Genomic DNA, 13,157 nt, shown 5'->3' with positions numbered 1-13,157 from the left:
GTGACTGGGAACAAAGATTTAAGGGAATAGATGCCAGTTTACCTACAATGACCTAGTTTCATAACAATAGCATACATTAATAAAGACTACATGGTCACTCTTATGTTTAAATTTTGGGTGTTCATTTTTTAATGTTTAAAGCTTACAATTTCAACTACATACAAGTATCAAGATTTGATCCTACATTATTTGAATATTGAAAAAAAATAGCTTTTTAAATTTGGATCTAACGTTATATATAATTGTGTATGTCACATGGGTGTATTTTAATGTAAAGCATCTGAAAAATCATTAGCCGTCTCATATTAATTTCAGTTCTTCAAAAGGCAAATTTATATGAGCTTATGCCGAAAATAGGAGAAAAAGAGAAATCCCTGCCCCCCTTTTTGTGTGAAAATTTTTGTTGATTTATACAGAAACATGACTGAGGCAACCATCTCCCATCTGAACCCCCCCCCCCCCCCCCCCCTCCAAATAATTATGACGTCTTGAAAGGCTATTATATTTTTTTTCTACATCGATGTTAGGCGTCAAAGAAAAAAAATATAATAGCCTTTCAAGACCTCATAATTATTTGGACTACCCCCCCCCCCCCCCCCTAAATCACTCAGGTCATTGGTGAAGAGTTGTCACACAAAATAAATGATACCAAATATTCATATGAATATGTTTATATGTTTTTAGCTAGTGTAAGTCAGTCAGGAGAGGAGGCAACCATTTGATTTGTAGGGTGAAAAATGTGATTAAACTTGTGCTATAAATAAAAATTACCAATCCATTAAAAAATCCGTGAACCCAATCTCATCCAATGAAATAGATTATTGTCTGTTTTCGAAGTTATATGGAAGTAAGTTAGTAGTCCAGATAAATATGACGCATTGCAAGGCATTTTTTCTGAGGAGAAGTGTAGAATGGGGGAATGGAACCAATAAATTGATCAGATCCGAAATGCTCTTCCCAGTGAAGGAGCACCTATTATTTTGTAGGTAATTATTATTAGTGTCGGTGGTCTCACAAGTAAATCAGAGTGAATATTGCATGCACATTAAAATTAGCAGAGAAGAGACAATTATCAACTTGTGTTTTATTAATTTTCTCGCAGTTATTTACGGTAAATCAGCTATATAGACATAGGAAGATGTGGTGTATGTATATATAACACAAAACAGGTGTTCGGTTCTAGTACTATATAGTGGCTATAGTATATGACTTTTAAATAACAATTATCAATTATATCTGTATTCTGTGGCGGGTCGAAGGGGATGGAATCCGGGATTTGACTCCCCTAGCTTTTTGTGAGCAATCATTGCATAAATGATTATCTCGGGAATCCTCTCAAGTTCCTACAGAAAAAGGGAGAAGGTTTGGATCCATTAAAACGTTTAATCCCGCTGCAAATGTTTGCACCTGTCCTAAGTCAGGAATCTGATGTACAGTAGTTGTCGTTTGTTTATGTTATATATACGTGTTTCTCGTTTCTCGTTTTGTTTATATAGATTAGACCGTTGGTTTTCCCGTTTGAATGGTTTTACACTAGTAATTTTGGGGCTCTTTATAGCTTGTTGTTCGGTGTGAGCCAAGGCTCCGTGTTGAAGGCCGTACTTTAACCTATAATGGTTTAATTTTTAAATTGTTATTTGGATGGAGAGTTGTCTCATTGGCACTCACACCACATCTTCCTATGATATCTATATACAAGGTGATAGGACGTTCCGTTGGAATAGGTAACCTGTGCATCAGGAAAAGTTTTAATATAAGAACCTTAAATATATGTGAACAGGTCGGTAAAAACTCTCTTTTGACACATAGGTAGTGCACTGTTGCATTGAACACTAATCAAAACGCTAACAATATGTGAAAAGATAACGTTTAAACCTACACAATATATGAATAAGGTATACACTTTTGAAATCTAAATTATATGAAAAGGGTGAGGTAACAGAAACCCAGCGGCAATGACACCCCTTATTTAATGGAGACATGTAGTTGGAACCCCCTTTATCATGACTAGATCCGCCCATGATTTTTACATGTAAATCAAGCCTCGGGTATTTGTTGGCATAACGGTAACCACGAAAGGGGGAGGGCTAATTAAAAGCACGAGGAATTATAAATATACAATTCAACAGGGGTAGAGTGCATGGAGGAATGGGAATTAAAATTGTCTCTTCACGATAATCGAAAAAAGTATCTTGCACGTTATTTTCATCATCTTGTCTGAAACACTCTGAATAATGAGCTTTAAGGCGAAAACAAGGCATGTGAAATACTATAATAACATACACTTTTTTTTTATACGTTGTATGGACAAACCCATAAATCCCTCAAACAATTTGCTTGATTCATGTCATATCAAATAAATTACAGCGCGGAAAGGTATAAACTTTAATTTAATATCAAACCTAATTTTTTTTTATATTTTTCAATAAATTTAAAAATCTTAATTAGGCATGCGTTAGTTCCATTTCATGAGACCTACACAGATGTCTATAAAACAAATTAAAAATTATAAATACAGTTTTTCAAATCTTTCCGGCATAAATTAAAAAAATATGTATATAATCTTTATACGAGTTTGGTTGAATTATTTCACTTCATTATAATGATAAATCTTTTAGTTCTTAAATTTTTGATTAAAAATGAATTTATCATTTTGATATCTAACGATAAACTTTTTAAATTGAAGTGACATGGTCAGTAACCTAATTAGTTGCATGGCTGATTACCATCGTACAGGTGACCCAGTAATTTTCCATATGACAGTAGCGTGTGCCCTCGGGGTTATATCGGGGTGTGTATAACTTATTTTCTGGGGAACATCCTGTCCACGTGTAGTACTTAGCATATATTGCAACAGATGACATTAAACAAATTTTCTTTGTAGCATCGGAGGCAATTTCATGTTCGCCGACCACACAAAATATTTCACCAAAAAAGATATGATAAAATCAAAAGAAAAAGATAAAGAAATATTAACAAATAAAGGTGAAATTGAGTAAACGGGGATTCGTGTTTTTATGAGCTTATTTTCAGTGGACAACAATAAATGGAAGTTTTTAACGACCTTGTGTGACCTATAGTTGTTGATGTTTGTGTCATTTTGGTCTGTTGTGGATAGTTGTCTCATTGGCAATCATACCACATCTTTTTTTTAATATTGACTGGTTATATACATGATATAATATATATAGCCCTTGCACGGTCGGTCCAGTGGACATATTTCATACTAGATAACTTATACAGTAATTCTTTTTATATATATGACAATAATTGTCCGATCTGATACACGTACCTATAATGTACAGAATTTTGAACAGCTTCAAATATATGGGGTCCGTAGAAACACCGCAAAGGACCTCCTTAGTGCACTAAGAACAAAAATGTGCACTAAGGACCTGATGGAATGATACAACTGTCACAAAGGATATGGCATATAGAAATAGACTTTGTAAAAGGAGAAGGTCCGGTAAGACACCTTTTAGGCCCCAAAATATAGCAGCTTTACAAAATTGTTAAAAGTAAACTTTTAGTTACTATTTGGACAGTAGAATGCTTCAGCTTCATAAATATGGGCTTTTTTTTTACAATACATGCATGGCACATATATCGGGTACTGGCACCATAAAGTCATGCTAAATGGCAAAAACCATCTGAAAAGTGACATTTTCCGGCATATTTGCTGGATTTTTCATATTTGAGCTTGAATCGGATCGTTTTTAATGACAAAATCAGTGAAAATCTTCCACATACACTAATAAATCAAATAAAATAGACACTTAAGTGTTTCAAAAGTGGTCAAAATCTTTCGTCAGATGAACCTGAAATTTGAGGCCAAAATCGGTCCTAACCGGACCTACTCCTTTCATAATTTTAAATTATATCTTTTCTATAATGTTTTCTCGACACGTACCTCAAAAAGTTGATTGTCACCTTTAGTATAATCGGTAGAAATTCATGTTCGCTCAACCTTGAACCATGAATAATCTGCTAGTATACTGATTAAACATGTACTAGTATATGGTATTTCAAATTGTTCTATATTTTGTTCATTTGTTTGTTTCTGTCGTATTTATTCTGTCTGCTATATTTTTTACTTCTAAAGTAATACCGTATTTTCAACTCTTTTCAGTTTGGGATTTTTTCATCCTTTTAATTTTATAAAGACAAATAATTGTGAACACTTCACGGAAAAGTGAGGATTGATATTTGGTTGCCAATACTTCATTCATTTTTCTAATGTCAGGAACTATGCCATTTATCAATGTTTCGATTAAATAGTTAAACTTATAGAATTATATATATATATACACTTAAAAGTTTATTTAGAGTAACCATATGCCGGATGAGCAAAAAGTGTGCCATTTATTGAAAAACATATGGTTTGGTATAACAAGAAAACTTCTCTAGTGTTCTAAACATTTCTCACATAACCTCTCCCTCCAACCCCCCACTTCAAGCTCTGGATCCGCGCTTGCCCATAGTGCTTATTACATTATAAAATAAAATGGTATTCGTCTTCAATTGTTGAAATAAAGATGAATTGTTAAAAAAAAAAGCGTTGACACCAGTTTAAAGTTATCGTTCATAGAAGACAGTTATGATTTATTCTATAATTCTCTTTTTAAAACGTCAAATAATTTTACCTCTTGGAGTTTTTCTATATTACTTCTGTAATCGGATTTTGAAGAACCCCATGGACACCACATACTCTCAAATGTCTTTCAAGGAATAATGATAGTATGTAAACTCTTGTGTTGTTAGTAAGGAAATAAAATATCAAAAGCCTTTGTTTCTCAATTTGTATATTAATAATAGAGTTTGTTAATTAAAACAAAGCTTGCTTAGCAATTTCCTTAAAAACTAAATATATATAACAAAGGCAAAGTTTTAAAACACAAAATTTATTTTTTATTTTTCTTTCATAAACTTGAAATTATACCACGCTAAACCGTTAGGTTAAAAACCATGATTGATTAATCAATAAGTAACGATCAAAAAGACAATTGTTTATTGGATTAGGTTGATTGAACATGATGATTCGGGAATCTGCAATAAACCGTTGGTCACGTGTCGAGTGGCACGCGTTTATTAAAAAGTCATTTAACTTCAAAATTACAAAATCTATTGATACCTAACTTTATAGATATGAGGTTTTTAATCATACCCTCTTATATTCATGCTCGCTGTGATCTTAAAACATCGTTTTAGTGTCCTTAATGCAAAAACTTTCTTCTTAGTGCACTAAGAAGTCTTTTGCAGTATTTCTACACACCGAAATATATGGCCTTATTATTGGCAATATACCATATTAGTGTCACTAATGGCTTAACGTGTTACCAAATTAAGAAGAAGAAATAGGCTCAAAACCGCATTTTTAACTTTAGTTTTTTTTTCAATCCCAAAATAGAGAAGAGGTCCGGTATACAGACTAATTAAAAAGTCCAGATGAGAAGTTTAACTTTTAACTGTTTCTTGACGCATGCAAAAAAAATGCAGTACCTGGTTACAGTTGCTCATTGAGAAATTATCATCTTTCGATTAAATGATCTTCAATCTATATGCCAGGTGTTCATTTTAAAAGTTATAAAATCTAAATGTGAAGTGATCTAAAATGTTCAATATTAATGAGTATTTTCGCTGTGAAATGAATCTAAGGTCGTCTAAAAGTATAATACATGTGTATTTGACCCGACTACTGACTACATAGTAAACTATTCATTATGTATGTATCAGGGGGTCTGAGCGGGACTCGGGATTGTCGAGGCGTATTTTTTTGTTGTGCCGTGAAAAAGCGAAATGAAGTTTAGCGGGACATGGGAAATTACAAAAATATCAGAATTGTTCACTTATATAGTGTAAGCGTAATGGCATCATGCGGGAATCTAAAAAAATAAAAAGTAACTAAGCGGGATCCGTGAACAGAACCCCCAATGAGACCCCCATTAGTTGTGGCTTATTTTGGTTCTTTTTAGTTCGTTTCTTTCCCCTACATTACTTGACCGTTTTTGTAAAACAACAGCACTCGAGGTCTGACAGTATTTTACCAAGAAATGCACAAAATATTCAAAAAGAAGGCCTAGAAAATTTAAATATTGGTATGCACACATACTCGCCTGTCAGCACAGACAATTATATTTTTGTAAACGCGCCAGACTCGTTTCTAATATTTATAATAGAACTGAAAAGAAAATTGAAATGGAAATGGGGAATGTATCAAAGAGATAACAACATCACCAAAGAGCAGATAACAGCCATAGGTCACCAATGGGTCTTCATTGCAACGAGAAAATCCCAAAACATGAGACTTGGGTGGATCCTGAGTCATATAAAGGGGTTCCTAACCCAGGACAAATTTGGGGGAGGGGGGGGGGGGGGGGGGGTGTTAAACTACATGTCCCCATTCAAATGCATTGATCGTCCAGTAAAGAAAGGGGGGTTCCAACATGTCCAACCCTCAGCCCCCTGGATCCGTGCCTGTGAGGCATGCTTTAGCTTGCCATTAAACAAAAATGTATACTAGTTGAGTGATAATGGACGTCATACTAAACTTTTCAATACAAAGAAAAAGAAACTAAAATAAAAATCATACAAAGGTCACAAAGGCCATAACTTCTGACTCCTGAATAAGAAAAAGTGCAAAATGCAGTGGGGATAAAAGCCTTTACTGCAAATTCCTGAAATTACAATTATATAAATCATCTCGCATGTTTGTGCATTTCTTGAAATTGGTCATATTAATAAATGCATGCAATATTTTCAGAAAATTTCAATATATAGGCTTTTTTAAAAAAAGTCAATCTTGTGCATGATTATCAATGATTATACTCGCACAATTAACACATGTGGTTCTCAAAACTCAAAGGTGTCTATGGTATTTATGACAACTTTTATACCCCCGCTTTCAAAAAAGGGGGGTATACTGTTTTACCTCTGTCTGTCTGTCAGTCCGTCCGTCAGTCAGTCAGTCCGTCCCATGAATATTTTTCTTCGCATTTTTCGCAGGAACTACAATACAAGGATTTCTGAAATTTGGTTTCAGGGTTTATCTAAGTCATTTATACCGTGTGATGCGTTTTAAGATTGATCACTTGTCAACTTCCTGTTAACCGAACACTTGTATGATTTTACACATGATACTGAGCCAAGTTGAAAATTTTCGTCACATTTTTCTCAGGAACTACAATACAAGGATTTCTTTAATTTGGTTTTAGGATTTATATAAGTCAGCTGTACCGTGTGATGCGTTTTCAGATTCATCACTCGACAACTTCCTGTTTACCGAACACTTGCATATTTTTACACTATTTATATTATCCACTTGCGGCGGGGGTATCATCAGTGAGCAGTAGCTCGCAGTTTCACTTGTTAATAAAGTATAAATTTACAAAATATGTTTAGAACTATATGATTTTTATGTTTTTAAGCATAGATATAGTAGGTCAGGATCTGCCAACTCTCACTGACTGACTGAGCACATAAATTCAATACTATTTTTTTGGTGTTGCTTAGTGTTTTGTTTTGTTTTGTTTTTCTTTTCTGCATCTTATGTTTTGCCTTGGCATTTTCAGTTTCTCTTTCATTGCCACTGTTTTTTTTGTTATGTTAAATAACAAGTCACATATAATCATGATAATTAAGGTCCTTTTTAATTTTTAGGGATTTTAAATTTTTTATTTAAAGTTAGGGATTTTATTCATAAAAGGGGGATTTTTCCAGTACGTATACTATTAATAATGCTTTGAGCAATTTTAATGAAACTTGGTGAATTATTTTTGTATAACATAAACATGATAATTTTCCTTTTAATTTAAAAAAAAAATCTGATATATGTCATTGTACTATCATGACTTGGGATTAGGATAGTCTCAAGAATGCTTTCACAAATTTTTATGAAACTTTGGTGAATTGTTTTTATATCTTGACATAAACACCCTTTTTATTATTATGACCCAAAGTGGAGGGGGCATAATGTTTAACACTTGATCGTTTGTCCGTCTGTCCCAAAGTTGTTTTTTGTTCTCTTACATTTCTTTAGTTTGCCTCAAACAAATTCAATTAAACTTTTACAAAAGCTTGTTATCACAATACTCAGATCAAGTTTGAATTTTGGTGATGTCAGTGTTACTGTACTAGAGTATCAGAGTTATGCCCCTTTAGAAATGGGGAAAATATGCTGAATTTTTGGTTTCCTGTTTTCTAAACTTTAGTTTGTCTCAACCAAATGTTATGAAATCAATACACAATGCTTATAACCACAAAATACAGATTAAGTTTGAATTTTGGTAGTGTCTCTTTTACTAAATTCTATAGTTATGTTCTTTAAAAATGGAAAAAATTGTTTCAGCCTTCTAACTTAAGTTTCCCTCAACCAAATTTTATTAAACTTTAAAACAATACTTTTTATCACAATTTTAATCAGATCAATTTCAAATTTTTGTAGTAAAACTTTTACCGTTCTTCAGTTATGTTCCTTTAAAACTTTGAATAATATGCAAGCTGGAGTATCATTCCCTATTTATCATGTATATTTTTTTTATAAGATGCAGAGTTAAGGAACTTTAGTTGTTGCAAAGTTATTTAAAATTTGTCCATTTTCAAAATCTTTGAAAGGTTTTAGAAATGTATTTATTAAAAAAATCGCAGCCTTAAACTTATAGTCACTTGAGAGATCTATAAATTGAGCCAAATTATATACATGTTTTATGTCAATGAATACCACTGTTTGTGCATGTTTTTGTTTTTTTGGAGGGCGGGGGTCTTATTTGCGCAGTGCTCATAGTTTTTTAGTCGATCAATAAAATTCATTTAAAGCTTACAGACCAGCTATAAGGGCAAGAAGCTTATCAAGCACTCATGGTTTAGATTTTTAATAAACACACATTAATATACATACAGTCAGGGGTACTACTTATACAAGTGTATTTTATTTACTTGAAGAAGTAAAAAAAAATATACACATATAAGTAAATTTGTAGGATACTTATACAAGTGAATTTTATTTACTTGTATAGGTAAAAAAAAATTGGCTGAGTTATGTCCCTTCGGCATTCAGATTTTTTTACTTGTATAGGTAAAAAAATCAACCTTTCTTCTTTTCTTGAATTCTGAATATTTCTTTGCTCTAATAGATATTTAAATCGTGTACCCTTTGCAGATGTCTTTACTAATCATTTAAGTGTAATTTCATGGACAATGAAAGTCCCATTTGTCTGTTATCTTCTTAACACTGCTCATTTACAAGCCCCAAAGGAGCAATTTTTGAAGGCCTTGCGCAAATATACAAGATCTTTGCTCAATCAGTTTCTTTGATGAATTAATGAGATGAAACATTGAACTTTAATGAAAAAATTTGAGCAAACCTGGGAAAAATCATTAAAGGCATGATTTTACATCTCAAAACTTGAGGATTTTTGTTGGATTGTAAGAAAAATTTACTTATACAAGTAAATTTTTCAGAAAATTAAGGGGAGATTATTCAAACATTATTTATTTACTTATATGTGTATATTTTTTTTCACTTCTTCAAGTCAATAAAATACACTTGTACAAGTAGTACCCCTGACTGACATATAAATGTACATTAAACAGAAAAAATATTGATGCAAGATGTCATTCAACTTTTACTCTTTTGTATAGGACAAGAACTATAGAAGGTACAGAGAAATAATATACAGCAGAAATGATAGGCAATGTAAAATTTGCAGAAGCCAACTAAACCTAAATGGTAAGGCACCTTTTAATTTTAAAAAGTTATTGAACTTGAAAGATGATTACTAGTATCATGATTACTATAAAAATTCAAAGATGTGGTATATTAAATATGAAAACTATCACGGCTTTGAGAAAGAAATTGTAGGCCTGTTACGACCTTCAATAATGAGAAAATCAATACCCTATACTATAGTCAAAGTATAAAAGACCTAAAGATGAAACATTGAAACAATTCAAACTGTAAAACTAATCATGCTAATTGCCTAGTTTATAACAAAATAAATTACAAAAAATAAATATGACCGGTATGAAACAACAACAACAACAACCACTAAATTTTAGTGTCAGACTAAACTGATAAAAGCTACAGGCTCTGAACTTTGGACAGGCACAATAGGAATATGGCAAGGTTATATAAAAATAAGATGTGGTATGATTACCAATAAGACAACTCTCCACCAGACAACCAATGATGTAAATTTCCTGCAAACATGGACTTGACTACTGTAAATCAACTAATTTTTCGTGAATACTTTATCTTGCATTTTATACTTTTTAGTCTACATCGCAGTTATTTATTTTTCTCGAGTTCAAGTTTACTTAATGTATTTTAATAAGGAAAGATACACATGAAAAACATTTATTGCTGTTTCTCTCTCCATTTATAACATTTTATTTGCTTTTTTTGTGTATTTATAGGAGATCAGACATCTCGGTTTTCATGATCAATAGGTCATTACTGAAGAGGAAACTTAAAGTTGAAATTTATTTACATAGTGCATAATTGGATTAATTTGAAATGGAATGTGTGCTTTCCTGCAAAAAAGAAATAGTAAATTTCAACATTTGATAATGACCATATAAAACAAAATGGAGTTCTATCATACATGTCATAGATACCCGAAAACAGTATTGCATAAAAGCAACAACATATCTTAATCAAAAGAAAGGAGAATGCAGAACAAATACTATTTTGTTGTTGAAAAAAGGAACACCAGTTTTATCCACTCATTTACATCGCTCCCTCATATCAAATATACAGAAGAAGATCATTGAAGAACAATTTGCAAAAATGATTTCTCTTAGAATTGAAGGGAAGTGTTTAGTGAATGGAATAATGTATTCACTGAATTCTTACATAGTGGATTGAATAACTGTACACAAGCTGAAACAGAAGAAATTCTAATTTAAAATAACACGAAAAGTGTTTATTTTATTATTTAATCTGCAAATATATAAATATTTTTTTTGAACACCACAAATGATATAATGACATTCAAATTGGTTGCTTATTATTGTATCGCATTGAAACAATTACAAAGAAAACAGAAGCATTTGCTCCAAAAAAATTATAAATCAAAGTTAAATTTATATAAAAAGTATAAACAATACCTAGATCTAAACAGTCAGACTGTATTATTTTCAATGTCATTAAAATTTTGAGTCAAACATTTATTATTAAATTTTTAAATATCATTTGCATCAATTCTACAGTCTTTTAATAATTATATTCATACTGTTTGTATACATGGTGTAGTGAAGAAATGTTTAACAAGTAAAAATAAGGAAAAACATTTCCTTAAGGGAAATATGATGTTCAGAAATTTCCTTAGAGGAAATTTGAAGAGCAATGATTTCCTCAGAGGAAATTTGTTGTCTTGAATTTTCCTCCAAGGAAAAGTGTTTGTCAAAAATTTCCTCACAGGAAAAAGTATTTCCTCAAAGGAAAATGTGAAGCTACAAATTTCCTCACAGGAAAAAGTATTTCCTCAAAGGAAAATTTGAAGCTGCAAATTTCCTCAAAGGAAAAAGAATTTCCTGTAAGGAAAAAGAATTTCCTCTAAGGAAAAAGAATTTCCTCTAAGGAAAAAGAATTTCCTTTAAGGAAATAGAATTTCCTCAAAGGAAATAATTATGCAGCAAATTCCCTAAGGGAAATCTTTTTCCCTTGAGGAAAAATCTTTTTCCTTCAGGGAAATTTGATTTCCCTTGAGGAAAAGTACTTTTCCTCTGAGGAAATTGTTGAAAAAAGGGGCATAACTTTTTCAACAGTGGTGCTAGAGCCAAATTTTTTTAGGACAAATATCAGGGAACCAATACCAACCAAGTTATCAACTTTGTTTTGACTTAACTCTAAAAATTAAGGTGACAACTTTTGCACTCAGCGGAATTGCAAACTTGTCCCGGAGACTGTTCGAAGGTTGTCTATTTCGTCTATCTCTGTCATTGCAGACTTTAAAATGTCCTCTCTGTCTACCATTATGTAATTTGTTCCCCCTGACAGAACATCTGCATCATCAATTATATCCAGTGTTCTGCCTTGAACTATCTTGTTTTGGCATATTCGTAATATGTCTATAGGATCGTTAATGTTGTTTAATTTGCATGTTGTTACAATATCGTCTACCGTTTCCTGTATTGTACTTTCAGATTTATTGACTTCTTTATTTATTTCCTCGGCATTCTCGCCATCTTCTACATTTTCAAGCGTCTCATTTTCTTTTCCATCATTGAGTAATACAACATCATTCTCTTCATTATTGCAATCCTTTACATGTTCTCTTAACTCACTTAATATAAATTTATTGTGACAATTTTCACACTCTGCTTCTAGTGATGTTGCTTCCGGCACGGAATGGGCAATAACTTTTAAATTTCTCTGAATCGGGCGTAAGTATATTTTTGCCTGGCTGCCTATTATCTCCCGTAATGACTCAACGTCCCATTTGCAGTTTAGGCGTTGGAGTTCCCTGCAATTGCTGGTGCAATGAAGTAGTTCAAAACCACCGATGTTGTACAACTGAGGGAACCCTTTTTCTTCTGTGGACAAAATATTAAAAACTTCTTCTTCGCTGTCGTCTAGCCGGAACTGTATCTTTTTGTGACCTAATCCTGCAGATTGTAGTGAAATCTTTTCAGACGATGATGGTGTTCTTGTTGCGTTCACGTCTGAGAGGCAAACAAATTGACCTATCCAGGTTCTCACCTGCTGTTTACTTCTGGTCCTTCCAGTGGTTCCGCTCCTCGCTGGCCGAAACAGTTGTGTTACTGTAAAAGTCGAAAACATAACTATGACCATCTTTGAATTTTTAGTTACAATAACTGTAACAATATGTAAGATCAATCGTCTGGTTACCTTGGACATTTCAACTAGACTAGAATTCACCCGCTGCATTGCGGGACCGTTACTTTGCTGAACATTATAGCTTTTTACAGTTTATCTCTATCTATAATAATATTCAAGATAATAACCAAAAATTTCAAAATTTTCTTAAAATTTAATACCAATTCAGGGGAAGCAACACAACAACGGGTTGTCCAATTCACCTGAATGCATCTCATCTGGTTTTTTAGTTATAAGCCAAAAACTGCATTTTACCCGCTTTTGTTCTAAATTTAGCCATGACGGCCATCTTGGTTGGTTGGCCAAGTCACCGGACATATTT

General features: G+C 32.5%; 1 protein-coding gene and 1 long non-coding RNA gene across 2 annotated transcripts; one reads left to right on the top strand and one right to left on the bottom strand.

The window, feature by feature from the left end:
- The first annotated feature begins 5,800 nt into the window (after positions 1-5,800).
- On the top strand, positions 5,801-11,290 carry LOC134694710 (uncharacterized). Its single transcript, XR_010102591.1, has 3 exons — positions 5,801-6,095; positions 9,637-9,724; positions 10,411-11,290. It is a non-coding gene; the product is annotated as an uncharacterized LOC134694710 (long non-coding RNA).
- A 582-nt stretch (positions 11,291-11,872) lies between these two features.
- LOC134694119 (uncharacterized) lies at positions 11,873-12,886 on the bottom strand. The gene has a single exon (XM_063555114.1). It carries the CDS (start codon positions 12,884-12,886, stop codon positions 11,873-11,875), a length of 1,014 nt encoding a protein of 337 aa, XP_063411184.1.
- Positions 12,887-13,157: the final 271 nt, after the last annotated feature.

This window comes from Mytilus trossulus, chromosome 13 (genome assembly GCF_036588685.1).
Source record: "Mytilus trossulus isolate FHL-02 chromosome 13, PNRI_Mtr1.1.1.hap1, whole genome shotgun sequence".
Taxonomy (NCBI): Eukaryota; Metazoa; Mollusca; class Bivalvia; order Mytilida; family Mytilidae; genus Mytilus; species Mytilus trossulus.
The sequence above is the reverse complement of the archived record's forward strand: the minus strand, read 5'-3'. Positions and strand labels throughout refer to the sequence as shown.